Source organism: Capra hircus, chromosome 17, assembly GCF_001704415.2.
Source record: "Capra hircus breed San Clemente chromosome 17, ASM170441v1, whole genome shotgun sequence".
NCBI lineage: Eukaryota > Metazoa > Chordata > Mammalia > Artiodactyla > Bovidae > Capra > Capra hircus.
In genome coordinates, this window is record NC_030824.1 from 64,778,328 (window position 1) to 64,792,491 (window position 14,164).

At 52.2% G+C, this 14,164-nt stretch overlaps 1 protein-coding gene across 2 annotated transcripts in view; it reads right to left on the reverse strand.

Moving 5' to 3' along the window:
- The window catches only part of GATB (glutamyl-tRNA amidotransferase subunit B), a 97,006-nt gene that overhangs the window by 17,332 nt on the left and 65,510 nt on the right, over positions 1-14,164 (reverse strand). For both annotated transcript variants that reach the window (XM_013970498.2, XM_018061600.1), the window contains one exon: positions 3,761-3,894. In XM_013970498.2, the coding sequence (XP_013825952.1) occupies positions 3,761-3,894 (134 nt within the window). The remainder of the gene's footprint in view (positions 1-3,760; positions 3,895-14,164) is intronic.

Here is a 14,164-nt window from a genome sequence, read left to right on the forward strand (position 1 = left end):
CGATCTTAAACGCCTCCGAGTCATCTTGCCGTCACTCGCTTCTGCCTGGCTTCCTACCTTATTTCTTATCAGTACAGAGCATCAGTGGTTACTGTCTGCCCTCCTGAGCACATGCCATCTGGATGCCAACTCTATCCTTAAAAATTCGCCTCCCCTCACTTGTTACCAAACACAAGAGCTTCTCCGCACTGCTGCACCCCACCTCTGGGCCACCTTCACCCCCTGGGAAAGCCCCTTCTCCTGGGGCCTCCACATTCTCGAGCGAGGAGTGGCCAGGGCACGTTTCTGCATCCTCTGCCTTCACCTCCATCTGGCAAAGGAGGAGCATGTCTGTCCCCAGGATGGCCACTGCTTTCAGGGCAACGTCCTCCTGCCAACATGGTCAGCCACCTCGCAGGGGTCCCGTCTCCCCACACAACACATCTAAGCCAGGGCTCAGGAAACTTCTTCCAAAAAGAGCCGGGGACCAAATATTTAAGGCTCTGTGGGACACACCGGGTCTCCGTCACGTAAGCTTCCGGTTTGGTTTCTGCGAGAGATGGCAAGCACCCTCAGCTCACAGGCTGTGCAGACAGGCTCCCGCCCCCTGCATCCCTTTCTTGGACGTGGCCCCGCACGTCACACTGGGACTAACCCTCCCGCTGGCATCAGTCCCTCCTCGGCTCACAAGCCTTCACTAGTTTCCCAGGGCCTCGGGGGCTGCTGCCTGCGGCTGACCTGCAGGTTCAGGGTCTCAGCTGGAGTGAACTGGAGAGCCACACCGGCCTGATTCTACCAGGGAATGCTGCATCAGGGGACCAGCAGTTCCCACCTTCGTAACTAAATCAAACCTGGTATTAACGGAGTTATCATCCAAAAGAGCTATATACTCAAAACAGCGTAAGGGCCAAGTTCAACAAGCACTTTTGTGGTTGCTCAGACAGTAAAGAATCTGCCTGCAATGCAGGAGGCCATGGTTCTATTCTTGGGTTAGGACGATGCCTTGGAGAAGGGCATGGCAACCCCCTCCAGTCTTCCTGCCTGGAGAATTCCAAGGACAAAGGGGCCTGGTGGGCTACAGTCCATGGGGTCGCAAAGTGTCAGACATGATGGAGCAACTTTCACTTTCTTTTTGGGCTTCCCTGGTGGCTCAGATGGTAAACAATCTGCCTGTAACGCGGGAGACCCGGTTTCCATCCCTGGGTTGAGAAGATCCCCTGGACAAGGGAATGGCTATCCACTCCATATTCCTGCCTGAAAAATCCCATGGACAGAGAAGCCTGGTGGGTTACAGTCCATGGGCTCACAAACAGTCAGACACGACTAAGCGACTAATACTTTTCTGGTCGGACCCTTTAAACACCAGTCTTCTGAGAGGTCTTTAAAAATGAACTCTCATTTGCAAAATGCGTTCCAGCCAGCACGATCTCTGGTGTCCCTTGCCTGGCGTCATCATGAGGCTGCTGCCAGCTTTGCAGCTACTGCCCTTCCAGGCTCCGGAAAGGCCAGCCCAGCTGCCGAGGTTGCTCAGTGGTTCGCATCTGCTCCAAGCTCCTGTTCTACCTACACCGCAAGACAGAGCTTGCTTAGCTTCGGCCTTGCTTGACTTTGGAACAACCAAACACACTTTTATTTAGAGTTAGGTGCCCTTGGGGTTCTGAAGTCAGTAATGCTTCCAAATTGTCTGGATAAATACCAGGGATCCAGGTTCCCTCAACAGGTTTTTATCAACCTCAGCTCCTGCAGTGGTTGCTAGCAAACCCCTCATTTCCCATATCAGCATATAAAGAAACTGGTCTCAAAGTCAGGGGACGGGCTTCCGGTCTGAGCATCGGTGCACGTTACTTCTTGGAGCCTGGGTCTCCTTCTCCACTAAACGTGAAGGAGCCAAACCAGAAAGTAGCTAAGGGCTCTGCCGAGACAAATTCAGGGACACTAGTAGTCAGCCAACAACACAGAATGCCTTATTTAAGGCTAAGAGTTAGATCTCCTCTGACAGCTCAAAGCACACCTTCCTGGAGCCTCTTGGGCGATCGTGGTCTCACCCTCTCTGCTCCCACCACATTGCTTGTGCTTCTAGGCAGGAAGCGTCCCGTCCGCCTTGAACCACAGCGCTGCTGTGCAAGGCCATCCTCCCCAGGACACAGAGCTCCCCGAGGGCTGGGCCGGGGCCCTGCTCCCCTCCCCACAGCTGGCACTTCACGGCTCAGCTCCTGTGACCTTGCACCCCCTCCGTGCGCTGGCTGAGCCCCAATCACACAGTCAACTTGAATTTCCTGCCGTTTTCTGCCCCCCGTTCCTCTTGGCTATGCTCCCCGTGGTCCCCAAAGCTGCTGGCTCTCATGCTCGGTTGCCCACAGACTTCACCGGGCCCTCCCTTACCAAGCCCGTCCCACTCTGTCAGGCTCAGGGGCAGCTACGCCTTCTCCCTCAAATCGGCCAGGAGGCTCTAGCCTGCCCTGCCAGGCCCAGGGTTTCCATGTAGAAACTGGAGTAGAAAGGTCAGACTGGAGAAGACAGGGAGGGAAGACAAGCGGGCAACAGACGCCACCGGGGCTTGGGGACCTGAGGGGGTTTGGTACTTGACACGCTAGCACGAAAAGCGAAGGAAGCCAACGCTGAGGGCTCGCGGGCTCCACGCCTTCTCCTGGGAGGCAGGCGCCGCGTTTACAGCTAGACACCGAGGGTGGCTCACCGAGGCCACGGCTGGCACCGGCCACGTGGCCTTGCTGGTGCTGCGCACACAGGCGAGCCAGAGGCTGAATGTGCACGGGCAGCTTCTCTGAACGCACAACTGTTTATCAACACACGCCTGTCTCCCCCGCTCCGCTCCCGCAGCCCACGGCGTGGTGCTCCCGCGGCAATGACACCACCCAGATGGGTTCTGCTTCCCTCCGGGGTCCTGCTGGCCCTGCCACCCACCTGTGTGTCCCCGATGAGCCCCGCACTGCTCCTTCTCTCCCTCTCGACCCTCTCCTTTCCTTCTCTGCCACCCACGCTCCCGGTTCTCCCCTTCTTGCCTGCCCACACTCCACGGGGAAAGTCCAGGGTGGCTCAGGCTCCTTCCTCGGCCATGGTCAGCTGTGTCCTCCCTGACAGCTCTCCTTCGCTCCAGCGGCTTCCAGTTCCATCTACACGCTCCAAGCCTATGATCCACTTATCCCAGACTGTGCACGGCCTTCCCCAAGGTGCTGCACCGGGGACCCCCTCGGGCTGTCTACGCACACTGGCCCCCATGCCCGGGCACCCTGACTGCTGGGCGTCTGGTCTGGCCCAAATCACCCCCACTCAGGCCAGCTCAGCTATCCCTACCCCTTCTCAGGAGGTGTCCTGCCCCTTCCTCTTGGCCACTCCCGCTGGTTCCCCAGGGCCTGGCCTCTGAGGGAGCCTTGTTCCCCCTCTTGAGGGTGATGCCCTGGGCTTGGTCCCTTTTTGTGTATTCATGGGTGGCCGGGCACAGCTGTGGTGCAGCAGGATCACACTGAGCTGACTGCTTTCTTACAGTCGAGACCAACTCTTCATTGTTTTCATCTCAGGCCCCCAGCCCAGCACAGCACAGAGGCCAGGGTGGGTGGTCAGAGACCTGAACACACCAACAAGCTTTCAGATGTGCAGGGGAAGGCGGAGAGCCCTGACATTCACAGGGAAGGTCTGTGTCTCTTCAGGAGATCGGGGCACGGCCGGGTGGGGAAGGACAGAACCCCAGCCCTGAACTATTTCAGCTGCTTCTGGACACAGAGATCGTGACAAAAGAAATATGCCCTCCCCAGACCCCACTCACCTCTCACTGACGGCAAGGTTCTGTTGCTTTAAAAAGCCCAGGAAAGTGTTGAGGACCCAACTAGTCACTTTTTTGGGCTCTGCCCTAGTTTCTTTGATCACATTTTGGAAGAACTCCAGTAGGCCAACTTCATTCTGTAAAGAAAAAATAAAATAAAATTATATAAAACCTCCCCAAAATGGAAGTTAAGCATTCTGAAACTGCCACCCTCTGCCTCCTCTGAGACATCTCCTGGTACTTCCCAAACACAGAGGTGTCACCAGAGAATTCTGACAAAGTGCTTTAAGTAGACAGCAAGGTTGCTACCCCTACTGCTGCCACCCTGCCTTTACACAGCACCGTGAGGACGAACGCACTGCAGACGCCTGGGCTCTGCGGTCCACGACAGCGAAATCCACCACCCCTAACCCTGCTGCCCTCGCCGTGTCGGCCGTGCGCGGCCACAGCCTTCATCCTGGAGCAGTATGCCCTCTTTCCAGGCCCGTCTCCTCTCGGAAGTCCTAGCAGCTGCTAGAATAAGAAGGTAAGACAAGAAGCAGACAAAAAGGAACAGAAAGAATACTCTACTTCTGAAAACTCAAAAGTGGATCGTAACTGCGTTCCTCTGCGTATCGCCTCCAGAAGTGACGGAAGTGATTTTCACATGGTCTCAAAATGAGAAAGGACATGGGCATGGGACCCACTTGGGCCATGCGACTGGCTGGGCCAGGCCCGGCCTACCCCGGCGCTCACCATGCTCCAGGAAAATGACCTTGGCCTGGCTCCTCATGGACGAGTGTTGGCAGAGGCCCCTCCCACTCTGGACACCAGTTCTGTGAGCCAAGGGCCACGCCGCCCTTTCTCTCTGTGACCAGAGCTACGTCTGCGCTAGATCACGGCAGCTGCCTAATCAGCATCAGTGGATGAATCAATGTCTCCCACTGCCTTGTATTTAAAAAAAAAAAAACCACCCACGAATGTTCATCCTGTATCATGCCACGCTCACCTTTAAATATTGGGATTGCAACAGTTTATTTACTTGGCTGCACTAGGTCTCAGCTGCGGCACAAGGGCTCTCTGCTGCAGCATGTGGGGTGCAGTTCCCCAAGCAGTGAGCGAACCCAGGCCCCCTGCACTGGGAGCTCGGAGTCTCAGCCACGGGACCACCAGGGGAAGCGCCATGGAATTGCTACAGTGAAGCCTAAGATGAACCCCCAAGTCACTCATCAAGGCGTATGCTGCGGCTAACTATCCACCCCGATGGGTCTGGCAGAACAGGGAAACCTGGCTAAGCCTACCTCTTATTTTTCAATAACGAAAATAAAAACACCTTCTACATACATCTGGGAGAGTAGTTTCCAAATGCAGAGGAAACACAATTTAAGTAGCAAGTTTCCCCTACCTGCTGAAATTCAAATCAAACCACCCTTTTGAAATATCCTTTTTTAACTTTATATGGCAGGTAAGGCTCTCACCCTCGCCCCTTTCAGAGAGCCTTCATTAATCAAAAGAACATCCTAGAAAAAGCAAGACGCACTAACCAAAGTGCTCTCAATGTTTTGCTATTGTAGCTGCTATGATAAACACACAGGCCTGCAGTGGCTAAAATAGAAATTCCATAAAAAAAAAAAACCACACCCCACTACGTGCCCTTCATAACAGATGCATTCTCTGGTGACAAGCCTACTGAATAATCCCATAATCACCTCCTGAATCTCTTTTCAAGCTGATGCTATTATTCTGCTCATGCTAAACCAGGGCAAAGGCCACCCTGGCAGCCAAAGGTTGACTACAGATGAAGGCAAATCCAGACAGCATGAAGAGAAAAGTTCTGCTTAACTTACGGAAAAGTATTCAAACTTCCACAACGGCACACAGACCACTGGGGAGGGAGGAAACCGTTATCTGGCCCCAATCAGACAAGCAGGGTTCCCTTTGTTCTAACTCCGACAGGCTGGCCCGCTGGTGAAAAGAGCTGTCAGGAGGAGGACTCTGCTTTGCCAAGGAAAGGTTTTTTCTAAACCCACCCAGAATTACTGCACTTGAACTCACAGGCCTGGCTGAGTTGCTGGGACGTGATGAGTATCTATTCCTCTACCCTTGGGTGGTTTTTTATCGGATGGATAACACGGCAAGTCAGATTTCTGTCTGTCTTTTCCTGTCACTGCCGTGAAGCAGTGTCTCGGAGCTGGAGCAGGGCTTCACTGGGGATACATGGGTTCAGCTCACGATCTGTAGGCGACGGGGAAGGCTGTGTTCACGGCGGGGTGAACTGTGGGCGGCAGGGCTATGGGAGGCTGAGCTGCTGCCACCAGAGTGACGGGGGCATGCAAAGTCACACGTGGGCTGCCCACTTGTGCTCTTCACAGCAGAAGCCCTCTATTCAGAGGAAAAAAAAAAGCCACATAGCACTCTAGGTAAGGCCTTGTTTTTCTGTGAGATCGGCAGACGTTAATAAGCTTGGCGCGGATCTCAGAAGGCCCTGTGAATGCAGCCATGAAGCCATCTGGTTTTTGCAGGAAAACAGCAGACCAGTAATTCCTTGACATGGAAATCATATTAAGAGCAAAGCAGAAAGGCCAGTGCATTAGGGGCCCCTTAACATCCTTCGCAGAGGCAACAAGCCAGCACGAATCACCTACCCCACATTGGATGGAGCTGAAACTCAGCTGTATAGGGCATCAGGCCTGCCGGCTGACTGCAGCTGGAACTTCCTGCAGAGAAAGCCCAGGTGGCAGAGACGACTGGTCCTGGCTTTTGTGTCATGCCAGGCACTGTCAACCGCTTTGTGAATGAGAAGCATCTTTTCCACATTTTAATCAAATTTCCCAAAGCGTTCCATTCTATCCAGAGCCAGTGCCAAGCCAGCCTCTCCGTCACAGGCAGGAACCCTCCACTGCCAGGGAATCTCCCTGCTGGTCACTGCTGGGACACGGCAAGGCAGGGGGGGCACCTTGCCTCCTCTGCTGCTTTGGGAAGGAACCCCATCCACCCTTGCAAGGTGCCCGAAAGCCAACTTTTCAGTCTACCTTCAGAGATGACAAGATGCCAGGAGTCTATCCTGTTGGAACAGGATGAAGGCTGATTTTGCAACTGCCTTCCTGTCCTAAGTGACACACCCTGGGCGCCTGAAGACAGGGCAGGATGAGGCTGGACTATGCTTAGAAGGAGAATGCAACCCGAGAGAGACAGCTGGCTGGTGGCAGAGGCGGGGAAGAGGACACAGAGCACACGCCACGGAACAGCTGGTTACATGGCAGGGAGTGAGCCCAAGCTGGCCCCACTGCGGTGGCAGGGAGTGAGCCCCAAACTGGCCCCACTGCGGTGGCAGGGAGTGACCCCAAGCTGGCCCCACTGTGGTGGCAGGGACTGAGCCCAAGCTGGCCCCACTGTGGTGGCAGGGAGTGAGCCCCAAGCTGGCCCCACTGCAGTGGCAGGGACTGAGCCCAAGCTGGCCCCACTGCGGTGGCAGGGACTGAGCCCCAAGCTGGCCCCACTGCGGTGGCAGGGACTGAGCCCCAAGCTGGCCCCACTGCAGTGGCAGGGACTGAGCCCCAAGCTGGCCCCAGTGCGGTGGCAGGGAGTGAGCCCAAGCTGGCCCCACTGCCTGACTACCTGCTCCATCACCAGCCACACGAGGGGTCTGCCTCTGCTGCCAGTGATGCTCATGGTAGTTCCAACTGCAACAATTAGAGGAGCTTTCTCTACACTAACGCATCCAACCCCAACACGGACACAAGAAACCAGCAGGGCTGGGACTCTGTACCCGTCCCCCAGGTTCCGATGCTGCTACTGGAGGACAGTCACACCCCGTCTTCCTGGGGACTGAAGCTGAGCACCCACTAGGGCTGGGTACGACACACAGCAAATTGCCCATCCAAAGAACATGTTTCCCTATCATTTTCATTGTTTTATTTGAGAGTCGCCAGCTGTTCAAAGGTTCTTAGCATAGTAAAAATGTCGCAAAGGCCCTTAGCAAACAGCTTAGAAACCAGGAGGAGAAAATGGCAGGTTCGAGTGCTGCTGTTGCCAAGGCTGTCTAAACCCCGTGGCGCTCTCCACTGGGTCTGACACACACTGGCTCCCAGATTGGGGGACAACAGTGGCACCCCCTTCCTATTCAGGGCTCCCGCGGCTGGGAGGATGACTGGTGTGCCTCCACACCCTCCCCAGAGAAGTTAGGGGGCATGCTCTCGTGGACGCTGCCTGCTTCAGCAGCATCCCTGAGGCTACAAAACAAACCCCGTGGTCACTCAGAGTGTTGGTGTCAAGCTCCTCCTGTTTCCCTGCATTCTAACTACTTCGATGTGGGTGACCAAGGCACATGTTTATACCTAACTGGGCAGGTGGGGCATTTCAGACTCCTTCGTGATGATGGCTACTCCATTTCTTCTAAGGGATTCTTGCCCACAGTAGTAGACACAACGGTCATCTGAGTTAAATTCACCCACTCCCGTCCATTTTAGTTCTCTGATTCCTAAAATGTCAGTGTTCACTCTTGCCATCTCCTGTTTGACCACTTCCAATTTACCTTGATTCGTGGACCTAACATTCCAGGTTCCTATGCAGTATTGCTCTTTACAGCATCAGACCTTGCTTCCATCACCAGTCCCATCTACAACTGGGTGTTTGTGCTTTGGCTCCATCCCTTCATTCTTTCTGAGGTTATTTCTCCACTGACCTCCTGCAGCATACTGGGCACCTACGGACCTGGGGAGTCCATCTTTCGGTGCCATATATTTTTGCCTTTTCATACTGTCCATGGGGTTCTCAAGGCGGGAATACGGAAGTGGTTTGCCGTTCCCCTCTCCAGTGGACCACATTCGGTCAGGCCTCTCCACCATGACCCGTCTGTCTTCGGTGGTCCCACATGGCGCGGCTCATAGTTTCATTGAGTTAGACAAGGCTGTGGTTCATGTGATCAATTTGATTAGTTTTCTGTGATTGTGGTTTTCACTCTGTTGGCCCTCTGAAGGATAAGAGGAATAAGAGACTTATGGAAGCTTCCTGATGGAAGAGACTGACTGTGGGCGAAACTGGGTCTTGTTCTGATGGGTGGGGCCATGCTCAGTAAATCTTTAATCCAATTTTCTGTCGATGGGCGGGGCTGTGTTCCCTCCCTGTTGTTTGACCTGAGACCCAACTATGATGCTGTTAAAGTGCTGCACTCAATATGCCAGCAAATTTGGAAAACTCAGCAGTGGCCACAGAACTGAAAAAGGTCAGTTTTCATTACAATCCCAAAGAAGGGCAATGCCAAAGAAAGTTCAAACCACCACACAATTGCACTCATCTCACACGCTAGTAAAGTAATGCTCAAGATTCTCCAAGCCAGGCTTCAGCAATACGTGAACTGTGAACTTCCAGATGTTCAAGCTGGTTTTAGAAAAGGCAGAGGAACCAGAGATCAAATTGCCAACATCCACTGGATCATCAAAAAAAGCAAAGGAATTCCAGAAAAACATCTACTTCTGCTTTATTGAATATACCAAAGCCTTTGAGTGTACAGATCAAAACAAACTGTGGAAAATTCTTCAAGAGATGGGAATACCAGACCACCTGACCTGCCTCCTGAGAAATCAATATGCAGATCAAGAAGCAACAGTTAGTTAGAACCAGACATGGAATAACAGGTTCCAAACTGGGAAAGGAGTACATCAAAGTTGTATATTGTCACCCTGCTTATAAGTTATATGCAGGGTACATAATGCGAAATGCCAGGCTGGATGAAGCACAAGCTGGAATCAAGATTGCCAGAAGTAATATCAATAACTTTTCTTACACAAATGACACCACCCTTAAGGCAGAAAGTGAAGAACTAAAGATCTTCTTGATGAAAGTGAAAGAGGAGAGTGAAAAAGCTGGCTTAAAACTCAACATTTAACAAGTAAAGATCATGGCATCTGGTCCCCTCACTTCATGGCAAATAGATGGGGAAACAGTGCAAACAGTGAGAGACTTTATTTTCTTGGGCTCCAAAATCACTGCAGATGGTGACTGCAGCCATGAAATTAAAAGACGCTTGGAAGTAAAGCTATGACCAACCTAGACAGCACATTAAAAAGCAGAGACATTCTTTTGTCAACAAAGGTCCATCTAGTCAAAGCTATGGCTTCTTCAGTGGTCATGTGTGGATGTGACAGTTGGACTGTGAAGAAGGCTGAGTGCCGAAGAATTGATGCTTCTGAACTGTGGTGTTGCAGAAGACTCTTGAGTCCCTTGGACTGCAAGGAGATCCAACCAGTCCATCCTAAAGGAGTTCATTGGAAGGACTGACGCTGAAGCTGAAGCTCGAATACTTTGGCCGCCTGATGTGAAGAACTGACTCATTGGAAAAGACCCTGATGCTGGCAAAGACTGAAGGCAGGAGGAGAAAGGGACCACAGAGGGTGAGACGGCTGGATGGCATCACTGACTCAATGGACATGAGTTTGAGCAAGCTCTGGGAGTTAGTGATGGACAGGGAGGGTCGCAAAGAGTTGGGCATGACTGAGTGAGTGCACTGAACTGGGCGGGTCATGAAGCTGTGGTGGGAGCGGCTGACAGCCTGGGGACCCACAGCTGCGACTAAGTGGCAGCAGCGCCCACCGGGCGGGGCTCTCGTGTGTCACCGTGCAGAGGGGTGTTCCTATGGAGAAGACGGTCCCGAATCTGCACATAAACTCTGTGCTTCCCCATCATTCCTGCGAGTCCACTCGCTCTTCCAAAGTGAGAAAAACAGAACACAGACCCAACAACTTCATGAAAAATGGCCCTGAAAAGCCCATCAATGCTAGTTCTGGGACAAGATGGACATCAGGCAAGCGTGCCCCAAGAGAGCAGTGGTTCCTGGGCAAAAAGCACAAGGCTCAGCCCCAGGGAGGACAGGAACATGCAGTGGGGAAGGACCTGAGTCCAGAGGTGAACGGGGCCTCCCACTGCTTCTCATGGAAACAAGCAGTGGCTGCGGAAATCCTTCAAGGGGTGAGGAAAAAAAAAACAGACTCATTCAGAGGAGTCGTCATTGGTGGAAATCCAAAGGTGGCTAGTGGGTGGTGTGAAGCTGGCACAGGAGCATCGCTCTCCACTGAGAGTCAGGAGGGAGCCGGAATCCTGAACCACCACTCCACCTTTAAGAACATGGGCGTCTGCAGCTCTGAAAGTGACCCCAAACACCGACGGTGTGCCCTCTGGTATGACTCAGAGAGTACATGCTTTCGGGGGCGGGGGGAGTTTATAGCCCTATTGTGTCCAATTTCCACTTCTGGATCACATTCCCAGAGGGCGTGGGGACCCTTAAAATCTGAATAAAACCCTGGTCCCAACAATCTCACCTGTGTTCTGTTCGTAGCAAAGCCAGAAAGTGCACACATCTGAGTTGGACTCCCCTTACCCACAGACAGTTGGCTGTGAGGTTCCATTGTCTGTGATGCACTCACTCTGGGAGGGATGTGGAGGGAAACCACCTGGGGAGCCGGACTTTCCCTTGGACAATCAAAATCAAATAACTCAGGTAATAAAAGCTGACAGCAGACAAGCATAATCAAATACTGGGAGAATGAGGCGCAGAAAGGATGTTGTCAAGAAATCAATTCTGATGATAATCAACCTTCAGTGAGCCTAAAGTCAGTGCTGCCAAAATGCTCATGACATGGAGGAAACCTGTGTAACTCAACAGCGGTCTTCTGTTAACTGTCCCAGAATGGAAACCAGCCCACAGACAGGATATGAGGCTTCAGGATAGGCTTGGGGACAGAGCCCCTGACAGTCCCCAAGCCTGGCGCTCAGACGGCTCTGCGCCTGGTGGATTCCACCTCTGAAAGGCCCTTGGCACCTGCACTTGAAATGAATGAACTAACTGTGGGTTTTGCAAGAGTCAAGTTAGAAGACGTGTCTTTTGATTCGACTTGAGCGGAACAAAATAGCAGCTATTTTTTCCGTGCACAGACTGTGAAAGCACCCTTAAGTTGGCAAGCACTGGATGTGATTTCATAAACTGAAGAATAAAATCAATTCTGAAAATTGCATGGAGCTCAAAAACGGCGAGCGACAATGTTGACCAAATGGATTTTCCTTCAGCTGTGGTCCGACGGCGAGTCTTCTAAGTCTGGGCAGTCTAAAACTAGTCAATAAGGTTGCAGATGCTTTTTTAGTTATTAGCTTTAAAGCAGTATTACTTATGGGATATACAGATATTTGTCATGGGAAATTATTTTATAGGCAATTCACCCAGACAGAAAACCAGGCCATTGCAAGCTAACAAGAGACCCCAAGCAAAACTCTCAGAAAACAGTCCATCTGACAACCAGCCATCGTCATGATATCTTCTGTCTCTCTTTTCCTTGGAGACACCGTACCCTTTCCCATGATGTCAGAAACAAAAGACTATGGCTTTAAATGGGGACTAACTGGCTGAGCAAGGAAGTTGTTCAAAGAAAACCATGTGTCTTGAGACTGCACACAGACAGACAGACTCAAGGCGGCAGAAGTCACTGACTTGGAGGGTCACAGCCGTATCTCCCTACAGTCTCGCCGGGCCTCGGGTAGGCTGTCCCCAAAACTCTGCCCTGTGCTGGATGTGGCAGCAGCTGTCTGCTGCCCTTTCCCTGGGAGCAGCATGTTCCTGGCTGTCTGCATGGCTGCAGGCAGGTATCGTAGCCTCAGTGAAGGCACTACTGTGCCTGCCATCTTTGGGGCCGAGTGTCCCGCTCCCCTCCTCTTTCCTTTGGGGAAGGAACAGCTTCAGGAAGCTTCTCAGTGCCCCCTGCCCCGCAACCATCAGAGGTGAGATCTGGAGTCAAGAGTGTCTGTCTTGACATGTGGTTGCCGAACGGGAGGAGGGAGTTGGGGAGGGATGGACTGGGCGTCTGAGGTTAGTAGACGACAACTGTTACACGCAGAACGGATGGACGACAAGGTCCTGCTGAAGGAATAGCGCAGGTACTATAGTCACTGTCCTGGGATAAATCTTAATGGGAAAGAGACGGTATACATGTGTATAACTTTGTCAAAGTGACAGTCACTTTGCTGTACAGCAGAAGCGAGCAGAACACTGTAAATCAACTATATTAAAAAAAAAAAAAAGGCATCTGTCTCAGTGTGTTAATCTTTCCTGTAGGGCTACTCAAGAGAGTTAAACATAACACAGAAAAGATGAAGCTCTTACATCTGAAAACAGCATAGGGTACTGGAGGAGGAAATGGCAACCCACTCCAGTATTCTCGCTGGGAAAATCCCATGGACAGAGGAGTCTGGCAGGCTACAGTCTATGGGGTCGCAGAGTCGGGACACGACTGAGGGAAGAAACACAGGGCACTGTGGTGAGTACAGCAGGCTCTCAGGAGACACTGAATTGGGGCTGCTGTGCCCATTCTGCCACTGAAATCTTTCACAACAGATGACACGGAAATCTGTCCACGAATTCATACACAGCCAGCCAACCAGAGTGCTCAGATGCGTTCTCACCAACTGCATCAGGCAAACCTGTCCCACCAACGTCATACACTATGTGGAGGCCCTTCTCAAATAGTCCGTCAGGTTGGGACAAGTACCCAAGGCACAAAGTCTAAGAAACAAAATAAACAGAACTGTGGGAGAGCTTACATTGCTTTTCTACTTGGAAAATGAACAAAATTTCTGCTTTCCACTGGAGTTGACTGATTTTCACTAAATTTAGCAGGCAGCACTTATGTTTATTTATAGGGCAGGCTGGCATCTTAAAAACCAAGAGGGGTGGGAAAAAGGTTTAAATGGACTGACATTCTATGACTTTCTTTCATGAAGCCTCAGCGGGGCTAGATAAAGTATTAATACCCACACAAGGAAACAAGTGTTTTCTCTATTCGGTGACTCAAAACAGCAATGAACTTGAAACAGGACTCCCACCGCACCCTGGGGCCCACTTCTGTCCAAGCAGGCAGGAGCTCAGAAGCGGGTGCCTGGGCCCTGGAGTCAGCTCCCCTCAGGCCTGGCGGAGTCACTTGGTGGCTCACACTCAACCTCAGAGGTGGCACTTCCTCACCAGAGAAATGGGGAGATGAACGGCAGCACCGCAGGGGGTGCTGGGAGGACCGACTCCATTAGAAAGTGGTCCACTTTTGGACCCGGAACCGCGGAATCTGCTGTTAGCTAACGGCCTCGACTGACCCCGAGCTGCCTATCAGGCCAGTGACAACAACTCATCTGGATTCCCTGTTCAGCAAAGCAGGGTCTAGGAAGAGACATCCCCACAGAAATCACCTTTTATTATCTGCTAAAAAAAACGCACCTGCATATATGACCGCTCTCACAATTACTCATGGACACACTGACTCAGAGAAGGACTCGCTCTGCTACTGGGACCTCTCATTTCTCTAGAATCCTAATGCCTCGACCTCACCCTCCATACGTCCATTCCTTACTCCTGACAGGTGAGGTCAGAAATCTGGGAGTCTGACACAGGGAGGA